Source organism: Morone saxatilis, unplaced genomic scaffold (assembly GCF_004916995.1).
Source record: "Morone saxatilis isolate NCDOM2014 unplaced genomic scaffold, NCSU_SB_2.0 Contig2, whole genome shotgun sequence".
In the NCBI taxonomy this organism is placed as follows: Eukaryota; Metazoa; Chordata; class Actinopteri; family Moronidae; genus Morone; species Morone saxatilis.
Window position 1 is genome coordinate 6739815 of NW_023339762.1, and position 23855 is coordinate 6763669.

Sequence of the window (23855 nt, forward strand, 5' to 3'; positions counted from 1 at the left end):
CAAAAAAGCAATAGAAACATCCAATATATAATAAGGCCTGTTTTGTTGTTTGTTTTAAATTCAACTTTAGTTTTTACTTCAAAAGTAGATAACAGCACAGTTTGAGTTTTATTGCATATTTAACAGCTAAATTACTTATGTATCAGATGGAAAATTATGTCACAAGTCACATTTGTTCGGAAAAATCAAATCATCTGCTCAGCAAGAAGGCAACTGAATAAGTGGTAAAATGTCTGTGCAAAGTCTTTTTGAATTCTTCACTTTTATGACGCGTGAGCTTATGATTGCATACATCAAATTTACATTTTCCAACTACAAAGCTTAGAAATGCATCAGCCCTCAGCTGATCCTAGCCTGGAGTGACATTTTCTCACAAATATGCCATGACATTTGAATAAATTGATTTCTCGTTCCCTTAGCAAGAAAATTGGTTTGGCATGTGGGAAAGTAATCTTAAATATAGGCTAGTTTTCATGTTTGTTTTCAAGCACCCAGAGCATGTCCAATGATTTTGTACTTTAGGGTCAGATGAGGTTTAAATTGTGGAGAAAAAGATTGTAAAGACTACAGATGGTTAACATCCAGAACCTTTTTGGAATGTTTGAAGTAGATGTAATGTGAAGGGACAAGAATTTCGGCTCCAGACTCTGACAGTCACATTTTACCAAACTGACCATAAAATTGATGATCAGGAACATCAGGGCCTTAAGGAAAAACCCCTTACATTTAATACGTAATATACCCTTCTAAACTGTAAATCACTTGAAGAGAGAAAGTATGATATTCAATTCCTTTAATATGTTTTTCATAGATTTCATTATTGGTACGACAAAACAATGGACTTGTGATGATTTTATTTATTTTGTAAAACAGTTTAAAAACTAAAGAGCTGTTCTGCAGCGGCCCAGGGTTCAAATCCGACCTGCGGCCCTTTGCTGCGTGTCATACTCTCTCTCTGTCCTCCTTTCCTGTCTATCTTCAGCTGTCTTTATCATAAAGGCAATAAAAAAGCCCCCAAAAAAACTTAAAAAAAAACTAAAAACTAAAGAGCTGTTGAAAGAAGTATTAAAGCATCATTCATTTATTCCCTGTATTCAAGTCAAATTACCTGTATTAGGACTACTATTGAAAAGAATTAAAAAATGTATAGCCAGCTCTACATTTTTTTTACAATTTTTCCCCTTTATGTATGCGTAAAATAAATGGGGAGGGACTGAAAAAGGCTCCAAACTATTTAAAAAAAATGCCCTGAAGCAGATTCTCTCTAGTGAAGTTTACCAGAAACTGGTAAAAATTATTTTGTCTCTTTCAAAATATATTGGTTCTTATTCTAGATAACGAGGTGGTTATACACAAAAGAAAACATAGCTTCATTATAAATAAAAGTTCTTGTTGTTCCTTGTTGTGCAAGCTATTGGGTACTGTAGGAACATTTTGCAAGTACGCAAATACATGAATGAATGTTTCCCAATATGTTGATGAATAAATTGGGCAGTATTACATTTAGGAAAAAATGTATTTACTGTTGCAAGTTAGTGGAGCATGAACATCATTTCTTGGAGAATTTCTTTTGAAAAAGGAACACAACAACAAATTACACTCATTAAACAAGACTAGGTAGAAACCTAGTATGTGGTTTGACCATGTACTGTATGGTGCTCCTAAGCTTTTTTAATGCTCGACGCAGCTCCTGCATGTGGCCGTGCACCTCCCAATTTTTGAGGCTAGGCACCCACTATCTGCCCAGGGCATTACATTCAAGAAAGACAACTTCTAAGGGTTGTTGTGTTCGTTTTTTCTTGCTCCGTTGAATACAGAAGTTCACAGGCATCTGTAGAACATGTCATTACATTAGCGGACATTGTAGAACATTACATTTGAGTAAATGATATTTTGCTGGCAGAGTCAAATTGTATAAAATATATTTAACCTATAGAGACATGAGTTTACAATTAATTACAATTCTTCCTCAGCACTGAGGAGCTGTGTAGCAGTGTGTGAAGCCATGTTTATGGTGATCTTCTAGTAACACTTGATGACTTCTTGCTTCTTCCCAGAATGTTTTGTCTGTACACCCTCTGTCCTTTTGGACCCTGCTTTGCTACGGTTCAGCAAAAAAAACACATACAAAATAACGGTGAATGAGTAACAACAGATACTGGTGGCAAGGTAAGGTAATGACAATTTCATCCTACCTTAATGTCAAGTATTATAATGTGTTGAGTGATAACATGGTGTCTATTGTAGTATAGGTGAACTACTGTATCTTAACAAATTGGTAAAAAAGCTAAGAATCAAATCAAACACTGAATGTTGATCCTCTGAAACCCCACACAATGACAGCTTCCCAAAATGTCTTAACTTCACACTTCTTTTGATTCTTTTGATAAGAGAAGAGCATCTGAATTAGTATGACAAATTAAAGATTCATGTGACAAACATGCCTGTCTCCTCTCATAGGATCCATCGTCACACAACAGCAGGCACATGACCTTAAGTCAGAGTAACTAAAGCATACACAGACCAGAAACGTTTCAGTGCCAGAGAGGAGATTACAAAACAATTGAGCCACTCTCTTTTTGACTGTGATACTCAGCTTCCCTGGTGACGCGAGGTGGTCACTCATGTTGTCCTCTTAGGTCTTCGGGTCCAGTCAGAGTTATACTCCCACCGCGTGTGTTTGTGAATTTGTGTGTCCACTTGTGAGTCCACTTTGGTCCTCAGAAGCAACTATACACCACCTTACCTCATTTTACCAGAATGCGTCTCACTACAGAGGAGAAAATAGAGCTTGGACTAAAGGGGCAGGGGACAGTCAATCCTGCATTCGGGGTAAGTGTAGTGTCATCTTAATTCTGTCTTAATTGTTCAGTCTGGCTTTTTTGACAAAAAAAAAGGGAAAAAAAGTGTCAAACACTGGGTAAGAATGTGAGATAAAGCAAAAATCTTTTTAATATGAATAACTTTAAGTTTTTCGTATTTATGTCTTATTATTTAGCTTTTCCTACCAAGAGAAAGCGAGAACTAGAGAGAGAAATACAGTGCTATGTTACATTACAACAGTAAGAGCTAAACGTAAGCCACTGTGGAATGTGAAATCACCAGTGTGCATGTGTTCCACAAAAGACGGGATGTTTCAGTGCAATCGATTGCATGGTTTCAAAGTATGTGACAAAGTTTAACCATGTGCAGTTGAGACGGATCAAAGAGCTCCAAGCTGAAACTAGAAATGCTCTTTGATAAAACACCAATCAGGAAACAGAAACTGAATAAAGGATAGTGAAGTGGGGACGTGTGGTTTGTGTATGGTAAAAGGGTCAGGCTGCATGGGGTGTGCAAGTGTACACAGCTGAGCCCAAGTTGATGTTTCCCCTTTGTTCTCCACATTCCAATTAACTGAAGAATTTAAAAAAAAATGGGAAGAGCAAACAAACAGAACAGCTTAGAGTGCAGATGGGCGAATATGTCAGTCTGTCAAAATCTGCAAAATAATACAGGCAGAGGCACAGGGCCTCATTTATTATTTTTATCCTTGCATTGTATACTACCTGCCACTACTATAAAAAGGCCCAGTGAGAGACTTCTCCCATACAATGAATTCAAATATGTTGAACTAGGACTTACTTTGGTTTCCATATTAACTTTTCATAATTCATTTTTGAGTATGTAAATATATTTCACAATAACTCTTTTAGAACTGTGGACCCTGTTTTTTTTGTATATTTGTTGGCGTTGCTGGGTAATTATAGGCTTTTTTGGGTAGTAGTAGTGTATGTTAGATAAATGCTTCAGAACAACAAGGTGATAAGGTAATGGTGTGACTTCAATTTATAGATTTATAGACACATTATTTCGCAATTTAAACAAATACAAAATCCATGGTCCCACTGGCAGTCTTATCCTTTGTAATATTTAAGTGAGTGAACAGTTAAATAGCATATGTAGTGCCTTATTAAGATTTCCTGCAGTGTCTAAGCTGCTCCTAAGAGCTAAAAATATCAAACGCAGTTTAATTTCTTTAGACAAGTAATAGTAGCTAATTGAGTTCAACCATAATAAAATAAAAGCAGATTAAGATATTTTTTTAAAAGAGAGACCAAACAATTTTCGCAAGTGTAGCAATCATGTATATTTACTTAAAATGGACCCATTTTTTAGATGTCTGTTTGGTAAGTCCATAGCGCGCCTCCGTTGTTGTGATGTGGCTATAATTGGTTAGTTGTAACGATATACAGTACACCTGGTTCACAGAATGTATTTCCTGCCAGGGTTGGGTTACTTAGAACTCAACAGTTCCATGCCACAGATTGGGAAAGGAAATGTGTTTGTGGCATTTTTCTTGCATTTTCCACAAGTAAGCTTTTGTTCGTCAGTTCAGCTTTGTGTCCAAGGGATGTCCATTTAGGGTTTTGGGTATCATTAGTGGATAGAGGCTAAACTCCCAAAACAAAGGCTGGCTTCATGTTAAACAAAATGTCTAACTCTGCTTACATCTCGTGTTACTTTTTGGGGACTTTAGTATTCTTTGGGTAATGGAACGCTGCCATGGTACAGTAACTCTGACCCTTGAACTCCTCACTGGTGATTGTTTTTTATATTGGTAATGGTAGGTTTTGAGGCTCATTCCAGTTTTTACTTATTGTATATTACTGTAGATATTAGTGGCACAGCTGCAAAGATAAGAAACTGAGTTAGTAGAAGTAAAAGTACAATACAGTGTTTTGTTACAACTAATTTATATAATGTGATGCTTTCATGGACGGAGAAAGACACAAAACTAGCAAAGGTCCAAGAAACGTTAAGCAATTGTATAGAAAAACCATTATGCTAGGAAATATGTCACCACAAAAATGGAAGTTTAGTCGTCGAGAAAACAAAAGTCATACAGTGGATAGTAGTTTGTGTTATTAAATATGGCTGTATGTATATTTGTGCATGCATATTTGTATGACATTATGGAAATCAATAAACACAACCTCAGTTATGCTAGTCTGCAAGTCTGACAAAGAGTGGGTCTCAAAAAGACCAGCTCAGTTTGCTTGACTTGTGTCCTCAAACAGGTGAATGAAAACGATTGGCATTTAATGTGGGTATGTAAATCATAGTTTATGGTGAAGAACATGCAGATGAGGTTAGACAGGTTGATGGCATTGTTTTTCTAAGCCAAATGCATATTTGATGTTTAATATAGAGATACTGGTTTGGCTATCAAGGTGAGGTAAGCACCAACAGCAGAGCATTATACACATTAGCAAAGGTAAAGATGGTTGAATATGGGGAAGTCAGTGTTTGTTTGACATTGACTTCAGTGTCAGGTTAGGTGCTGCCCTGGCAAAGTGTGAACTCCACTTCATATTGTACTTTGAACAGCTACAGACTGCTAGGAATGGGTTACTCGCCACATTAACCAGTAATCAACTAGTATACATATATAAATATTAACTTTGAAAAATAGGAAAAACAGAATAATGGCCTGGTAAGCCAATCTTTCAGACCTCTGGATTAAAAGATGAAAACATAGGAGACTAAACAATAACCTCAGTTGGAATCATCAAACCATAAAAGTTCACTTATCCAGCCAACAGAGACAATCAGTCATTTGGAAACTAAAACAGCATCACTGAACCAGTTCTTTCCCTTTCTTCAATATGCTTACAGTCACTGACTAGAAGAGTCCAAGTTCATCCATGCAGCCAGAAAACTGATTGGTCTTTCTACGCCTGACCTTTCTGTCCATATTGTCACAGCTGTAACATGGAAGGCACACATGTCAGCACATGATACTGTACACTAAATAATCATGCTGGCTAGCATCAGTGATGATTAACAACACTTTCATCATACTTCTGTCTATCAGTCTATAATTCTGTTTATTAAAAAGTATTGGTGATCCACATATTTTTTTGCATGCTTCATTTTAGAGAAAAATAGTGTACTCCATTTCTTATCTGACGGATGTGGTGACTACTTTGTACATTAGGAAATGAACTGTTAAAAAATGAGTTTATTGTTGTTAATGAATGCTGTTAATGATAATTAATTAGCAACCAAGTTGCAAATTATTGATATCTGCTTATAGCAAAAAAGCATTAATAACATTTGACATACCATAATGAAATTATTGGTTTAATATTGAAAAAGTCTGTTGCTTTTCCCATCAAAATGTAAATGTCAACATGCACAAATGAGCTGTATGTATAGGAGCAACTCTATCTCCCAAAAGTTACATTTATATACTACTGGTATAGAGATCAGGGTTCACATTTTGAGTCACACTTTGGTTATCTAATCGGAAGGTTGTTGGTTCGATCCCCAGCTCCTGGTGCCCACATGTGAAGTATCCTTGAGCAAGATACTGAACCCTGAATTGCTCCCCGATGCTGTGCATCGGGTGTGAAATGTGTATGAATGCATAGTTTCCCTGTTCGATGGGCTTTGCCATCCGCTGTGTGAATGTGGTGACAAGGGTGAAATGTGGCATGTAGTGTAAAAGTGCTTTTGAGTGGTCCCGGAAGACTAGAAAGTGCTATACAAGTAACAAGCATCCAATTTAGCCACTTATGGACAGTGATCATCGCAGAGGGAGGTTTAACTTGCCTTTATAATTTGAGGGAGAGAGGAATATGGAGCAATGAGGAGAGAGAGAGAGAGAGAGAGGGAGAGAGAGAGAGAGAGAAGGGGAGGGGTGACATGCAACAAATGTCCCCTGCTGAAATCAAACCATGGAAATTGCAATTACATGGTCATTGTCTCAGACCCCTAGGCTATTGAGATATGTGTCTCTCTGCTGTCACCCTAATAAAATTGAGGTATTTGGAACTTTAAGATACTGCAAAAAGTACTTACAATGGCCTCCTCTCCTGTGCAGGACAGTGCAGGTAGATAGCCACTAGATGGAAGCAATGACCATGTTATCACTGAATCAACAGTGTGCGTTCACTACCTGCTGAGAACTTTTACGATGGGAGAGTGAATTAAAGACAGAGACAAAATGTGATGCAGATGGGTCTGCATTTGCACGGTCTGTCTCTGTCATGTTTTTCTCGTGTGAGACAGATGCAGTGGTGGGAGGTGCACAGCAAGGTGTTTTGTTTGTGTGGATGCCAGTTGCGGAGCGAAGGCTGCAACATGTGGCTTAGATTCAGAAAAGTCTGGATGTTATCTTGTGCTAGTGATTACTATTTGAGGCATCCGATGAGAACGATGAAGCAATATTCCAGACATTGTTATTAATTACTAATATACAATAGACTGAGAAAGAGACAGATAGGTGGTTTCATTTGTCAATTAAGATTTTAAATGCAGAGCTGTAAGTACTCACACACTTCAGCAGGATTACAGCTATAACTTAAAATACAGCCACCAGGGTTCCATGTCATCGTGTCTCCCCTTTCACTTTGAAAACATCTTGCTGTTTGTTACACCTTTTCCTTGCAATGCAATCTTACATGTCCTTACCTAAATCTCCACCATTTCCATCTTTAAAACAACCCCCCTGAATGTGAGACAATGGTGTCATTGACTGACTTCAAACAGACACATCCTCAAAAGAGTTTAAACAAACCCTTTGGAAACTGATATGTCCCATGTGGATGGTGTCAAGAGGGAACTGACCTCTTTGCATTTGATGACACTTAATGGGTCTCACAGGGCATCTCATCTCATCATATTCTGTATACACATATACATAATCCTGAAAACAGAAGGCAGAACGGTTGGGGTACCTTATATAACTTTAAGTAATTTCCCCACAGGGATTATTAAAGTATTTCTGATTCTGATATATCTCAATTGGCCAGAGGTGTTATTCTATGTCTTTATAGTGTTAATGCATTGTGTAACCACCAAATCAGTTTTGCACTTCAAACATCCTCAGAAGTGTTTGTACAAACCCACAGGAAAATGATCTGTCCCATGTGGCCTGTTTTAGGAAGGAGCTGACCTCTTTGCATTTGAAGACAGCCCCTGGTCTCACATATCAGGTGGCCCTTAAAAATCACTCACACACACTTAATAGTTATTAATGCAAGTCACATCGCCATCAACACCTATCACTTCTTTCCAAATGATACCAAAGAAAGTCCCTGGACAGAACAGGCTCTAGTCTAGTTTTATATATATATAAAGTGCTTCTATTGGTGTATCACATCTGTCACTGTTATTGAGACTTATTTCTTTTCACATTAACCACCTGACCTACTCTATCTCTCTTTGGGAAGAAAGCCAGAGCCTTCAGTCTTGCATACCTGAAGACCAGAGGACCACACTCGATATCTATTTTTCTAACATTTCTGTGATTTGTCTTGTGCTCTATCTCACCAAAATGATTTAAACGGCAAAGAAAAACTTGTCTTTCCAGGAACAGTATTCTTTCAAGTCGAAGAAGTAGTAGAAGAAATACAAATACGGTCTGTGGTTTCAAGGATTTTTGGTATTTGTAAGAGTAAACTGAATCTTGCAAAACATGAACAGTGAGGGAGTTACATTACACATAACTTATGTTATTTAGCTGACACTTTGATATAAAATACCTTGTATCACCCCTACACAGATTTATGTGCCCCTGATGGAAACAGAACCTCTGGCGTTTTGGCATCATGTTTCCAGACATTTGAACAGTAGTCAGAGCCAAAAATAAGGGCACAGAGCTCCAGACCTCAGGTCATTTTCCCTGATTGTTAAACCTGAATACCACTTTCCCCCTGACAAAAGTTAATTTTTCATACTAGTGGTACACTGTCTGCAAACCATTACCTTACCAGCATTACATTGACTTAATTCAAATGAATGCAAATATATAACCTTCATTTTTATGCATATTTAAAATACCCCGAACTTCAGTTTCCTCAATTATTGATTATTATTGATATTCGGAATTTCCCCATTGTTCGGAATTTCCCCATTGTGGGACAAATAAAGGAATATCTTATCTTATCTTATTGCCATTCCTTCTGTAGAACGATGACACACACCTGCACGCACGCACACATACCAAACTAAACATGTAATGAATACAATGCAGAAACATGTACTTTCATCTCTCTGTAAAAACTTATAGCAGTGGCTACAAAATATGGTCAATATCTTACTTAAGTTTTAACAACAGCTGTCCAAACATCCTCTCTTCAGGTTTCTGTATACCTCAATCCAGCCACTCTCAGTGGCTGGACCCCAATCCAGCAAACTCAGTACCTCTTTGTCAAATCTTGTCTTGCTTTGACACAAAAATAAGGATGCTATAATCTCTGAAGGTGACAGAGTGGAGGAAAATGCCATAGTGCAACAAAAATCACTGTCTTTCGAACAATACATGAAATTTTACATGACTGTAAAAGGTCAAAAATGTTGTGTGGGAGGACCACCAGAGCAGTTGAGCTTTAGGCACCTTCATCAACAGCATCTTGATAGGATTTGGGAGAAGGTATGTGGTGTTCACCCCACTTGCCTTCCATAATCGCCCACATGGATGTTCCACACGCCATAACTCATCTCATTAATTCCATTGCGTATGCTCAGTATTTATGTCTCTCATCTGAACTAAACTAAACCAACAGCTCTAGATTACACTGGAAAGAAAACAGTGAAAAAGCAAAACCATTAAAATGGCCTTGGCACAGTGAGAGTCTCTGGTATGTGCAACCCAACAGTGAGAGACTGGTTTGAGATATGTTTGTGTTGTCAGAATATTCTGGGAGTTGGTGTATGTCTCCAAATAGTCTGGATGGAATTAAACCTCAATTGGTAAGAAAATATTGTTTTTTATTTGATGTTGCTTGGATAAATAAAATTGATAAATGAATGACTTGTCTGCCTTTGGTGTGCTTCTTTTCAAGGACAAAGACAGTGATGAACAGCCACAGCTGACAGTGGACATTGGGGAGCCACACACAGAGCCCCTGGAGGAGACTGTGGACAGAGGTGTAGATCTGGTTTATTCCCTCAATGACAGGCCACCGTGGTACCTCTGCATTCTGCTTGGCTTCCAGGTAAATTAATCTCATGGCTTGTTTGGTCTTGTCTGAGTTGTAATAGTACTGCATAAATTCCTCTTTAAAGTAATTCCTGTGAACAAAATGCACAGGTTTAAGACTGCTCTGAATACTATAGGTTTCCAACTGGTTTTTCTAACTGGATATCTGGATACACACCCATTCACCTGCTCAATCTTTCTAGTCTCAGTCTTTCTAGTCATTTGGCCATTCTGCTCAGTATGTCTCACAGAGAGTGCTTTTTCAGTTTTTAAGGAAAGTTAGTTTGTTGATAGACATATGGCTTTACTTGTTGCTATAGTGACTGCTAACTGCATGCAGTCCGATGACCAATAGCTGACTCCTCCCAGACATGGAGCTCAGACCACTGAGGGAGTGTTGGTGTTTACACCGATAGAACAGGAGCTTTCACAGGAGGAGGATTGGCTGTAAATCACCTCGGCACCGTATTCCCTGTAATCAAACTGGTCTCTGTCGGTGTAGGAGGCTGGGCTCCGTAGCCTGCTCTGGTTCTGGTGCCTATTCCGATGCCGCTCCCTGCTAGCATTCCCCACTGGTACCCCCGGCATGGGCCTTAAAACCTCATCCTGGCAGTCCAAAGATTCTGTGCTCTGTCAGTGGGTTCAACATCTGCTTTTTGTTCATTCCAAGAACAGTACAACTTTTTGTGCTCTAAAAGCAATCCAGCAGATTTTTTCTAAATCGAGTCCAGTGGCTCTCACTGTAAAATATAAAAAGATTTTGCTGACATTCAAAAGTTGAAGCTGCCATTCTCATGATGTTGAAAATGTTACACTCCTTTTTAAGCAGCTGTCACTTACTATGAGTCTATAATCCACATGGATTTGATTCTGTCATTAAACCTGATATCCTCTTATCTAGCAGCTCTGAACATTTCTCAATAAATTATACTTCCAAATCGCATGTTTGAGGAGAAAACTTCAGGGTACTTTATTTGGTTTATTACAAGTGGACATCTAGGGTGAGGGAAAGTGTCCCGCACACAACATGTAGAGATTAGGAGAATATTTTAATAAACCGGGAAATGGACAGTAAAAAGGAGATGATAAAAAGTCTTACGTAACAAAATCAGAAGACCAGAAGGTCATGAGTTTTATTTCAGAGCAGAGCAGCCATGACATTTGAATCATGCAGTAAAATTAGTTACAAGGTAGCCCAGCAAAATAGATAAATCAGCAATTTAGTTTAAGAGCTTAATATTTTGTTTTATTGTGCATTAAAGACCCTTGGAAAGTAAAAGTCAGGAACATACTGTGGTACTTTTTAACATATTTCATACTAATGTTTATTCTTTCAAGCTGTGAGTATCAAACAAGACACGTCTGTTGACCGCTGTGAATATTATAACTATTGGCTGCTTAGTTTCTTGTTTTTTCCAGTTTTGTTATCATTTATGTGCATTTCTTTGAAGAACACATTCAGTAAGCACACATTTTGGAACACATCAAAGGTAAAAACTACAGCCCCATACCCTTAAGAAAGTTATTTGCAGTGATATAAGACATTTTTTGTATGTTATTCATAATTGCATCATTTCTGTAAACAGTTACCCCTTATTCTGTCATAGGCATTTTTTTTAAGCTTGCTGTGTGATATGACACCAGGCTATGTGTAGAAATGTAAGAATAGTGCACCCCAGTATAAACTATCTCAAGAGTGTCATGGTGTTTAAAGGCAATGCCCCCCTGCAAAAAAACAGCTGCAAAAACTTCTTTTTTCACAGGGATCATTACCTTTCTCCAACTTTTCCATTTTTATAGCCCCTTGCACCTCTTTCGGTCACCTCATTGTTTTCACTTGAACACAAACTACATCCTTTTCCCAGAAATCAGTATCATGACTTCCAGGAAAAGTACTATGTGGTATGCAGCCAAAGCTTGTGATCTTTTAAGTGTTTACTTTGTTTTAAAAATATATATTTATTATATTTTGTTTAGTAGTTTGGCAAGTGTTGCCAAAGTCCTTTTTAAGGAAAAATGCCCAGCTCCTCTGTTTCAGCCCTCTCATTTGCTGGTTTTCTATGATAGTGTACGTTCTTTGGGGTTTGGACTGTTGGTTGAACAAAACAAGACATAAAAGGCAGCACCTTAAACTCTGTGAAACTGGGATTGGCATTTTTTAATGACATTTCAAACAAAATCAAGAAGCAAATCAGGGATTAATTGATAATTAAAATAATCATTATTCGCAGCCTTAGGTACACCGTGGCACTGTATCTCAAAGTATATTAATGGGGACTGCCTCGCCTTGTAATGAGGTTCATAAAGTTCAACTGAAAAGTTTTTCTTATGGCTGATACTAAGCTACTGACGGCCACCAGCCAAGGAAGCAGCCATTACGTAAGACATAGGTCTTTGCCTTGCCTAACAGTCGGTGCTTTTTTTGTTGCTGTTGTTGGTATCATGTCTAATTTTACAGGTATTTGTATTGTTGATGAAAAGAATAAATATGAAAACCATCCAACTGAAACCCAGAGAGATGACAGCAATTACACATTAAGGTTAACAACAAAGTGTTTATAAAGGTTAGCACTCGTTAACATTTTCGTTTCATTGGGCACTTTAAAACCACTGTCTTCCAAACAGGAAACACATGAGAAGAAGAGGACGTTTGACTTTTTAATCACAAATGTTGCTCGCTACATCACGTCATTCAGTAGAAAGGGATAAATCTGCAGGATGGTTAGACAGGCAGCACAATTCCCCCGCATTTGAATGTTGTAGGACATGTCACCAAGGTTCTCCTAGCTGCGTTTGATGTAATTTAAACAATTTTTCTTCCAGAAGTCTTAGTATTTATATCCAGCATTTGGCTACCCATGACTATACTATCTTATATGGACACTTACTTTAGACCTCTCTACTCCCAAGCCATTTTTTACAAGGGTTTTTCTGTCAATTTCTTGCATTTTTCTCCCTTATGGACACCAACTTTTGGTACTCAATAAAAGCTCCTTGTTGTTTCTCCCTTTGATCGATTTGAGCAACTGCAAACAACGCAAAACAGGCAATTTGAGACGTAATGTGCAAACTGCTACTGTAATCCACGTAAAAAATTGAATTCTGAAAAAAATTAATTTCATTCAAAATTTCATTTAACCTTTAATCAAAATCCAAAAAGTGCTCTCTTCTTTTTAAATTTGGACACGAGATAATTTAAAAATTCTTCTTTTAAAATTTGAGATTTCAATAGATAGCAAAGTTCCTCCCCTACCAGTGTCATCCATGGGACCTTATTTAAAAACAGTCTATATATGTTTTGGTCGTGTCGGAATTGTGCCATGAATCATACATATGATGGTTGCCAATTTAAAAGATAATTTTGCAAGTCATGAAAGTCGCAGTTTGTCATAGTAACATTTAGTCTTCTGTGAAACCGCTCAGTGAACCGCCTCTTGTCTTGCACAATTTTTGCTACCAACACCAACATGGCTGTCACCTTATCTTATCTTACCTGATCGGTTTTCTCCAGCAACTCCTCCTCCTCCTTTTATCAGCTGGGAAGCAACGGAAAAAAACAAAACAAAAAAAAAACGGAATTGTGTCAGTGTCATACATATTTTTTTCTGAAATAAATTCCCACTGGAAGGGGAGGGATTTGACTCTCTATGAAACATGACCAAACATGACCAGTCTTGGTCAATAGTAAACCATCTTGACAGTGCTGACTTTTGAGGCAACAAAGTGGCTGTTGACATACTCAAAACATGGTGAAAATTAGTACATAAAACGTGACGGGGGTTTGGTCATTCAGGCCAAACACCCTTTGGTCTCATACTTTATGAGCATCACTTTCTCAGTTTCCATGTTCAATTTGTAAATGTTTCCATGTCTGTAAATCTGAGATGAATATAGAGTTACTTGACATGTATGAGGCCTTGTAAGTGGTCTTGTTTCCTAAAGGAGTAATCTTCCTAGGTTCCTCTGCGAGTTGTAGGGTCGAAAATACCTCTATAAATCAGGTGAGGCCTGTCAACATCTGTCTTTAATTGTTTTTCTCTTAGTCTAAATTCTTTTGAATCAATGGCAATCCCCACCAACCCAACACACACATATGCAAACATAGGAAGAGTGTGCAGTACAGTTAAGCCTTGCATTTGTCTGTGTGTTTAAACAAGTTCAAATTGGCAGTATTTGTTTTCTGGTGATTGCATTCAATTTCACAGACACAGATGTTTCACAGTTTGTTTGTTTTTTTGTTGTTCTTGAAGAAAAAGTTAAGACATCACTGTTCAATTCAAAATCAGTTTTCTATATTAATAAAAAATACTGTACCAAAGTTTTACATTTTAAAATGAATAAATTGTAATCAGTTTAGAGGGATATTATGCTGGATTGTTCAAAACTCTGCCACAATCTGTATTTCATAAAAGAAAGTGACTTTTTGTTAGCTTACAATAACTCTTCTTGATACATATTAGTTATAGAGCTATTATGAAGGTTTTTTTTAGCATCTTGTTTTTCCACCATTCATTGTGTGCATTGCATTGTGTGACTTGCAACCAAAAGTAATTAAGGTAAATCTCTTGATTTGGAAAAACATAAATACTTCTGATTTACATATTGAAATAAAAAACAACTTTGTTTTACCCCTCCTAAGAGTCCCCAAATGTATCCACATTCATCTGCCTCCACAGCATTACATCCTCGCGTTCGGTGGCATCATCGCAGTCCCGCTGATCCTGGCCGAGCCCCTCTGCATAAAGGACAACAACGTTGCCAAAAGCCAGCTCATCTCCACCATATTCTTTGTGTCTGGATTATGTACGCTGCTGCAGACAGCTGTCGGTACCAGGTAACACCCCCTTATTATCTCACAGGAAGTTACACATTGAGTAAATTTTTCAGATTTGACAACTTCTGCTTGCGTGTGAACATTTTAAGTACTCTAACTCTCTGTGGGCTGGTATTCATTGGTGTGTGTGTGTTCACCTTTTATGTAGTGCTGTCTGCACTACATAAAAGTTTTAGATTTACAGCAAGAAAGGTTAAGAATGTTCACAAGATGCAGGAAACTCTCATGTGTTTTCCTTTTCACACACCTTTGCCCTGAATGTTTTGCGTGTCTGATGATGAGGATTACGTGACGGTATACTTCTGTCCTCCAACACTGACCTTATAATACCTCCTTGCAGTGGTCCTGTCATGATTTAACAAACTTCATGCCAGTGCTGAGCTCTATGTGCAACAGTCTGAATTTACAACTCAGCGTACAGAGAGACCCCTGTGGTGGTTCATGTAGAGTTAAACTGTGTCAGTCCACCACTGGGCTCTATGTGTCACAGTGGAAGTGAGATTTCCCCTTCAAGATAAGTTCCGAAATAGTTTTCCTCAAAGCTGTGCGATCTCTAAATTTTACGCAGCTTATTTTGTGGATTTCCTTTTATAACAGAGATGTGAGATCCTGGAAGCTGTTTGGCACTTTGATAGGAAAATCCTTCTGAAACTGACGCATCAATCTCTATGCTTCACAACAGTGCAGCTGCCTCCCACACATACAGTACAGGGCTCCACACACACTTTTCGGCCCACTCAGCACTGTAACAGTAAGCCTGAGCAAATAGCTAATGCTTTTGTTTGAGTTCTTTACCTACACAGTTTGGCAAAAGCTTAAGGGGACAAAAATGGAATCCCAGCACATTGATATTGAATAATAAAACAGTTAATCTTTATTTGTATTGGACCATTCAAAACTGTGGTATGAAGGGCTTAGTGAAATAAGAGAATATAAAGAATATATTTTTTAAAAAGTGCATAGAAATACATACGCTGCAACATAACAAAAGCAGTGGTGGAAGTATTTAGATCCTTTACATAAGTAAAAGTACTTATACCACCATGTAAAAATACTTTACAAGTAAAGATCTTGCATTGAAAATATTACTTAAGTAAAAGTAAGTATAATTAGATAAATAGTATTTATCATAAAGGTGTGACTGTTGTAATACTATAATATATATTGTATTATATCATTAGGTTATTATGAGTATTACATTGAAGTAGAAGCAGTAGTTGTAGTTGGTTGAGGTAGAGCTTGTTTTAAACTGTTTTATATAGTGCAGCTAATGATTATTTTCATCATGGAATGGTTATTCATTATTATTATTATTTTCTCCATAATCCATAATCTATTGCTTGTTTGGTTTGCAAAAATTCAAAAAAATAGTTAGAAATGACTTCACAATTATCTAGAGCCCAAAGTGACACCTTCAAAATGCACAACTAATAGTACAAACCTTAAAATTATTTAAAATAAATACAAATTAATTAAATAATTAAAAGGATAAAAAAAAGCAAATATTCACAGCTGGAACCATGAAATGGTTGCAGCTATAGTTGTATAAACTGTTTAAGTTTAATATATATATATAAGAAATATCATATTTTACAAGTTTTTACAAGTTTTACAAGTGCCACCATGGAAGCCCCGCCACTGCCAACCCTGTAAGGGGTTTCAAGTTAAATCGAGCCTGCAGGAGGATTGACAGGATGAATATTTGAGCATATCCAGGTCTTTCAGGTCTACAGAGACATGACATCATATGGTCCAGTGATCTCTTACCTTTAACCCTGTCACCTTACTGAATTGCAGGTTACCAATCCTCCAGGGTGGGACCTTCAGTTTTATCACTCCAACCCTGGCCATTCTTGCTCTACCCAAGTGGCAGTGTCCAGCCCCAAAAGAATCTGTGATGCTGTCTGTTCAGCTTCAGAATGGCACCAGTCCCCTGCAAATGGAAAGTTCTGATGAGATATGGATGTCAAGAATGCGTGAGGTATGTATCATATTTACTTTAGCCAGAAGATTATTCTCAGCACCTTAAATATCCTTGCACGGAATCCAATCGGTCACCTTAGCAGTGGTAATGGATTGAAGGGGAACGATGAAGATCCTGTATCATTTTTGTCACACCTTAATGTTTGCATGTTGAGAAACAGTCATATGGTTCAGAACATTCTCCTCATCGCTACATGTCTGCATCCAGAAAGCATACACAAAATTGACCAACTTAAGAGATTTGCATGCCAAACTTGGCAATACTGAATTTAAACAAATTGGTAAAATTTGAGCTAAAAACTATGGTTAAAAACACCAACTCAAGAACTGTCTTAAAATGACAAAATTTCAGACAAACAAACCTTGAAATTCAGATAAAGTACTACCTGGTGTTGTGAATAAAAACCTTAAAAAAAAAAAAAAGTGAATATTTAGGGCATAAATCTCCAGATTTTGGTGGGAGGACACAATTTCGCATTTGAACACAATTTTGGGTTAGGGGTTTCACCAGTGACACTTTACATTGAGGGACACAATGTACCGGTGAAACAGTACCCCAAAAGTGTGTTCAAATGCGAGGCTATGTAGGTAAAAACACAAACATTAGGTTAAACAAGACCCAGAAAAAATAAAAAGGCAAGATTTCTACTAAAAATCTGGGAAGCATTTAAGGAAAAACCTGGAAGTGCAAGTAAAAGCTTAAAAAGTAGGTAAAGCGAATGATTAGTGTAAAAACTATATAGGATGAAGGTCTTTTCATGGTCGAGCCAGGAGTTCGCGTGTTTAGTGGTGAGCTCCTGCAATGACTGCATCATTGTATCTCCTTCTGTCAGCAGGTGTTTGCGTAAAATATTTTTCTCAACATATACATGTCATGTTTGTTTAAAAAGAGGGACTTCTGAAGGGGACTGATTGTACAGTTACCACACCTTTAGATAGCTTTCAGTAGGAAAGATTGACATGTGATAACTCTTCACTACTAGTTTCTGAGGTAGGACTTTACCACTGTTTTGCTACTTTTACTTGAACACTTAATTATATATCAGTTTGACAAGACAGAACTATGCAGAATAGTGGAACTGTAGGCTTGACGTTCAACAGAATAACAACTTCAAGGTGAGAATCTTAAAGCCATCTGTAGAGGTGGATTTATGAAGCTACCTCTGCAGTTTAAACAGGTTTTTTTTATCTCATGTGCAGCACCTCTCTTTTCTTTTTTTTCTTATTTTGTCTTAATGTAAGACTTCACATGGGTAACTACTATGGAATAGTAATAGTTCAATAGTTCATACATCATTCGTTAACATAAGTTAAGATCACATGACATAACATTACATTTTCTCCATAAAACTTTTTAGTTTAAAGATGCCTCCTGGAATACCATTGGTATGCTATGATGCACAGTTGAGTACAAAAAATCTGGCTTATGTAATTGTGTGTATCTTCTGTAATTCTGTAATTGTGTGCCTTGCTGTCCACAGATCCAGGGGGCCATCCTGGTGTCCTCTCTACTGCAGATCGTCCTAGGATTTTCTGGACTGGTGGGCCTTGTGCTGAAATGCATTGGCCCGCTGGCTATCGCTCCCACCATCAACCTGATCGGCCTGTCACTGTTCATTGAAGCTGGGAAGAAGTCTGGAGGTCACTGGGGAATAGCTGCTCTGTGAGTAGTTGTTTACACCAATGTGTTGCACAAACGATATAAACATGTTAATCACAAACAAACAATATACTATATATATTTATATGCACCCCTATATATGCATATGCATTTCAGTGTATCTGTGGCTGTGTGCTCATGGTCATTGTCCTGCTGGAAGGTAAAACTCAACCCAAGTCTCTTACAGACTGAAACGAGTTTTATTCTAAAATTGCCTTGTATTTGGCTCTATCCATCGTGCCCTCATTCCTGCCGAGTTTCCCAGTACCCGCTGATGAATGTGGGGATAGTGTGCTTAGGGTGAGCGATGGGTTTTCTGCCTCACATAGCATTTAACATTCATTTCAGTCAGACAACCTACGGCTACAGGTGGATGCTGGGGTGGGGGGCTTACAAAACGCAGCAGCAGGCTGCATACGGATGCAGAGCAACAGCGGCCATTGACAGAGCAGAGGGAGAGAGAGCTGGGGAAAATTTTGCAATCTTAAAGGCTGCCAGATTGGAAGGTGCGTTTAGTGATTATGGAGTGAGGCATGTCATGTGTGTATAGCAGCGCAGCTCGAGTTGACTGCCTGAACTATCTCGCAGGATTCCCTCCATTTTTGATCTCACCTGGCCAGAGTACATTCTTTCATATGTGAAATGGGATTTCTTTCAGCAATGGCTCTCTTCTCGCTACTCTTACATTAGTACATTACTAATTGTATTCTTGTGGACAGATTCCCCCACCTGAGCTGTGGATCTTCCCAGCTCCTCTAGAGTTACCATTGGCCTTTTGGGTACTGGTTACTCTGGTTAATGCTTTCCTTGCCCATTTCATCATTTTAGGTGCAAAGCCTTCTCTTGGTAGATTTGCTGCTGTGCCATATGTTTAAATTTTCTGATCTTGGGTTCTATAATGATAGTGTTCTGTGAAATATTCAAAGCGTTGCATATTTGTTTTTATAACATAACCCTGCTTTTTACTTTAGCAACATTCTGCAACAAACTCTGAGGCCTTCACAGAACAGGTGTATTCATATTAAGATAAAATTGCACACAGGTGGACTCTATTTAATGAAGTGTGCGACTTCCGAAGGCAATTGGTTGCACATGATCTTAGTTAGGGGGTCTCACAGCAAGCATCTGTTTAATTGCGGTGAAATGTGGGTTATTATGAGGGCCGCATTATTTTCATCAGGAACCCTTCATACTCTGCATTAGAGCATCTGTAATTTGTTAAGTCTCTTAATTCACTTATTCAGGTTTTTCCTTTATTTTTTGTATGTATATGTACTTTCAGCAGAGAAGAGTTTAATAAACTCTGTGATCAGTTTGGATGCTGTAGTGCTGTTGAACTGTATTGTGGACAAAATAATGTGTGAATACACTGTACTGTATGTCTCTTCTATAGCTTAATAAGATTAGGAGTAATGATAAAATTGCAATTCTTGATTGATATAATAAGATTAATGTGGGTATATTTGAACATAGCAACGTAGCAACAACAAACCTTAGCTTTACAAATACAGTACAGTAAGATAAGACATAGGATCACATGGGAAACTAATAACTTTCCTTGAAAAAGAAGTCCTTCCATCCTGTTTACACATTCCAACAAAATCAAAGTACCATGTTTCTGTGCATCCAAATGTTTGTATTAATTCAGTATGTATTTGCTTGTTTTCCACCCCCTTTGTTTCTTTATGAAAGCAGTCAAGTCCACTACTTAAATCCACCTAATCTCCACAGCTACTGCCACTGCAAGTCACTGTTCCACTTTATCTCTCCATTCATTTACCTTTGCTCCTGCCCTGTCCAACCTCGTGAAATCTGTCTTCATTTACCGCCGCCATCTCCAGATAATGCAGACTAAAGTCATTACATAAAGTGATCCTTGTGGGTTTTAAAAGGTTCAGCACATCCACCCCCTGGTGTCATATATGGATGGTAATCAGTCATATCCTTCTTAGCCTCGGTGCCCTGACCCCCTAACAGTCTCAGTTCAAGAGCAGCAGCTTACAAGAGTAGATAAACAAACATCTTGTGGTTGTAATTCAACTCCCAGCACACAAAAAAATACTTAAAACTATACTAGTCTGTCATAAGACACAGTACACAAGAAATTAAAAAGTACATTTCCAAAACATGATCAATATCAAATAAAAGTCTAAATATAAACATGGTAAGGATATATGTTCAAAACAGTGAGAGTCCTCAGAGCACTGAGAGTTCCAGATTGTCACAGCTGAGGAACTCAGGAAGGGAAGATAATCCTGTTGATCTCCCTGATATCACATCATCCCCTGCACCTCCCCCCACTGGCCGCAAAAAACAAGATAAATGAAGATTTATTGGAATTTATATATTTTTTTTATCTCATGCACATATTTTACATTCCATGTGTCAACTAGATTTTTAGACTGATTTTTCTGCTGTGGTCATAAATCTAATCTAGATCAGTGACTCAGCTACAATGTAGATGTTTAAATCATATTTGAGTGATTTGCTCATTATGTGAAACAAAGTAAAGCTGAACGATACTGGGGAACTCTTTTTTCCAAAATAAAACTCTGTCTGGTAGACCTTTCTAAGTGTTCACCAGGCTGCAGAATTTCCCACTGAAATAACATGTAACATAAAACTCGCATTGGCCCTGAACAGTATTTCATGCAAAGTGTGCAGTGTTTTCACACACAGCATGGAGTGCTTCATGCGCAGCATGAAATGCCAGTCAAAGGCAGGGAACTGAGTGTATTTTGTCAGAGAGCTGAGTGAAATTGAAGACAAACTCAAGGTATATTTTGATGTTCTAAAAAGCTTGATGTTGGCCTATCAGTGTGCACATAAAGAAGCAAGGTATTCTTATCTCTCAAATTTGATTGCTAGAAGCTGCTACAGGCAATAAACTAACCCTCCTTCCCTTTCTAGCCAGCAAGGAGAAGCATCCACTTTTTCCACCATTTCTTCAATAAATAAACGGCATTAGGTTCCATATCCCACTTGTGAACAAGAAATCTCCTCATATGTACTGAACCCTCTGCCAGTATGTCTCACTTGCCTCAGTGCTACCGCTCAGACAGACAGATATTTCTCTGTTGGGATAATTCTCTTCATCCCGAGCACCATCATGTGGTGTTTCCCAGGGGTCAATTATTGGTCCTATATTTATTTAGGACAGATAATCCATGAGTATAATATTAAATTCCACTGTTACCCAGATGATATGTAACTTTCCGCTGATTGGTAGTGATTAATTTTCTCACGCTATGGCTTGTCTGTCTGATATCAAATACTGGATGTCACAAAACTTCCTTTTGGCTCAATGAGTCCTCTGAGGTCCTTTTATTCAAACCCCAAATCCTGACCCTTGCCTTGAAAACAATTCTGGGAACCTATCCTCAAACATCAAACATTTCATATACAATTTGGGTGTGATCTTTGATTCTGAGCTTTGTTTTGACATACAAATCAAACTATTATTATTATTATTATTATTATTATTATTATTATTATTATTCAATGTTCAAACAATTTTGCCGCACTGCTACTGTTATTTACTAATAATCGTCCACAATGACAAGTATCATGTAGGCGGGCCTGCTGTGTAAAATGACATGTGTATACTTGCTCCGACCTTGGGAGAAACAACTGTGAGTGACAAATATGGGCCTGTCTTCTGTTTTTCTACAGCACGGTCTGTCTGATCCTCCTGTTCTCTCAGTATCTCAGCAAAGTCGATGTTCCAATGATTGCTTACAAGGATAAGAAGTGGAAGGTTTTCCAGTATCCGCTCTTCAAGCTCTTCTCTGTGAGTTGCCAACATTATCCAGGTCTCATATGTTCTGCTTGTCTTTTATCATGGGAAAAAAACTTAGTCTTTATTTTAGGACTTATGGCCCATAAAACCCTTGCTTTAGAACTATAAATTTTAATGAAAACACAGTGCAATAAAATCATCTAGTATCAAGCCAAAGTCTGCCAGTTGAGTGTGTTAAAGTGACTTAAACAAACAGTCTTGGAGTGATGGTGATCTTTAAAACATGTTTTTGTATCTAGTTAAAAATGACCAAAGTAAAGATAACATTTCTAAACAAGTGGCTTTAGGTGAGATTAGTGAGAAAATCTAGTAGGGAATGCTAGATAATCTTTCTATATTCAAAACAAGTGAAACTAGATTTTTAATTTAAATACAAGTTTATCCTACTTATGTAGCGTACTTAAACATCTGGGTTTTTTTTTAAATGCAAGTGTTCTTATCTCCATTTCTGTAGCCTCTGTGCAAATAGTGTTGCTTTCATCTTTTACCAGTAAAAATAAAGTCTACAGGAAGTGTTTAGTCACATTCGATCCACGGTATCAGCTTGGACTAAACAACTTGTTTTAAAGAAAACAGAGAAAAAAGGTTTGTTTGGCTTTCACAGTAGATAGTGTCTTTATTTCAGGGAGGTATATATAATACTTATTTGTGAATCTTGCTAAATGCTGACCCTTTATTCTTTATAACACTGAAATAGCAATCAGTGTGAAAGGGTATGAAAAAATTAGCCCCATTTCAAAGCCTTCTACTATGACTTGTGATTACAGTTATTACCTGCCACATGCCTGTAGCGAGGGACCAACAAAGAAACTGCATTATAACCTTTTTTTTCAGGAAGGATCTTAGTAAAGCACACAGGCTCTTGTTGACATCCGCCCTGCTTTACATTCATGCAGTTACATACCTAGTCAGTATGAGAGCTGACAAGCACAGCCACAATCCTCTACTGGTTGCAGTCAATCAGTACTCAGCGGATACAGATTTTACTTTGTAAGCAAAAGTTATTTACACTGTGACAAGTGAGACATATATTTTGAACTTTAATGCAGATTAACCCTTTTCCATCAATAAACATGACATATATCTTTATGTCAACAATAGCCAAAATAAATACATCTTGGCAGCAGCCAAGGGTTGGTCGGCCACGCTTTGAAGCTCCTGGGTGTGACTTTGTATAACTCCTTGAAGGTTCAGAAGGATGGTGAGGAAAGATAATATACTGTACATGCTAATGAAATGCTGATTCAATAAATAAAGGTTTATTGAATCAACAAGACTCTAAGGTCTCTTGATCTTACAGTATATGGTAATGTTTTAGCTAATCATGTATGCTGTCCATCATCAAATTAAGCCATGCAAAGCATACAGTATGACTCAGCATGAATGAATGAAGGATTAGCAGCATAGAAAGAGCCCATCTACTGTATGAGGTTAGTCAATGCTTAATAGTACACACAGCCTTTTGCCAAGTCCTATTCATCATTAAGTGGCCAAATAATGCATGGTATCATAGGTCTACTGTATTTTAGTACTTAAATCACATCGTATGTATAATTTGTAGCTATAATATGACTCTTTTATAGAGCTCACTCAATTTCTCTTAGCTTTT

General features: G+C 37.7%; 1 protein-coding gene across 1 annotated transcript in view; it reads left to right on the forward strand.

Moving 5' to 3' along the window:
• Positions 1 to 2561: 2561 nt before the first annotated feature.
• si:dkey-106n21.1 (solute carrier family 23 member 2) overlaps positions 2562 to 23855 on the forward strand; it is a gene marked incomplete at its 3' end in the record, with an annotated part of 44820 nt that continues 23526 nt past the window's right edge. The window contains 6 exon segments of the mRNA XM_035664396.1: positions 2562 to 2832; positions 9834 to 9986; positions 14647 to 14804; positions 16602 to 16785; positions 18269 to 18450; positions 22120 to 22237. Coding sequence (XP_035520289.1) covers positions 2761 to 2832; positions 9834 to 9986; positions 14647 to 14804; positions 16602 to 16785; positions 18269 to 18450; positions 22120 to 22237 — 867 coding nt within the window.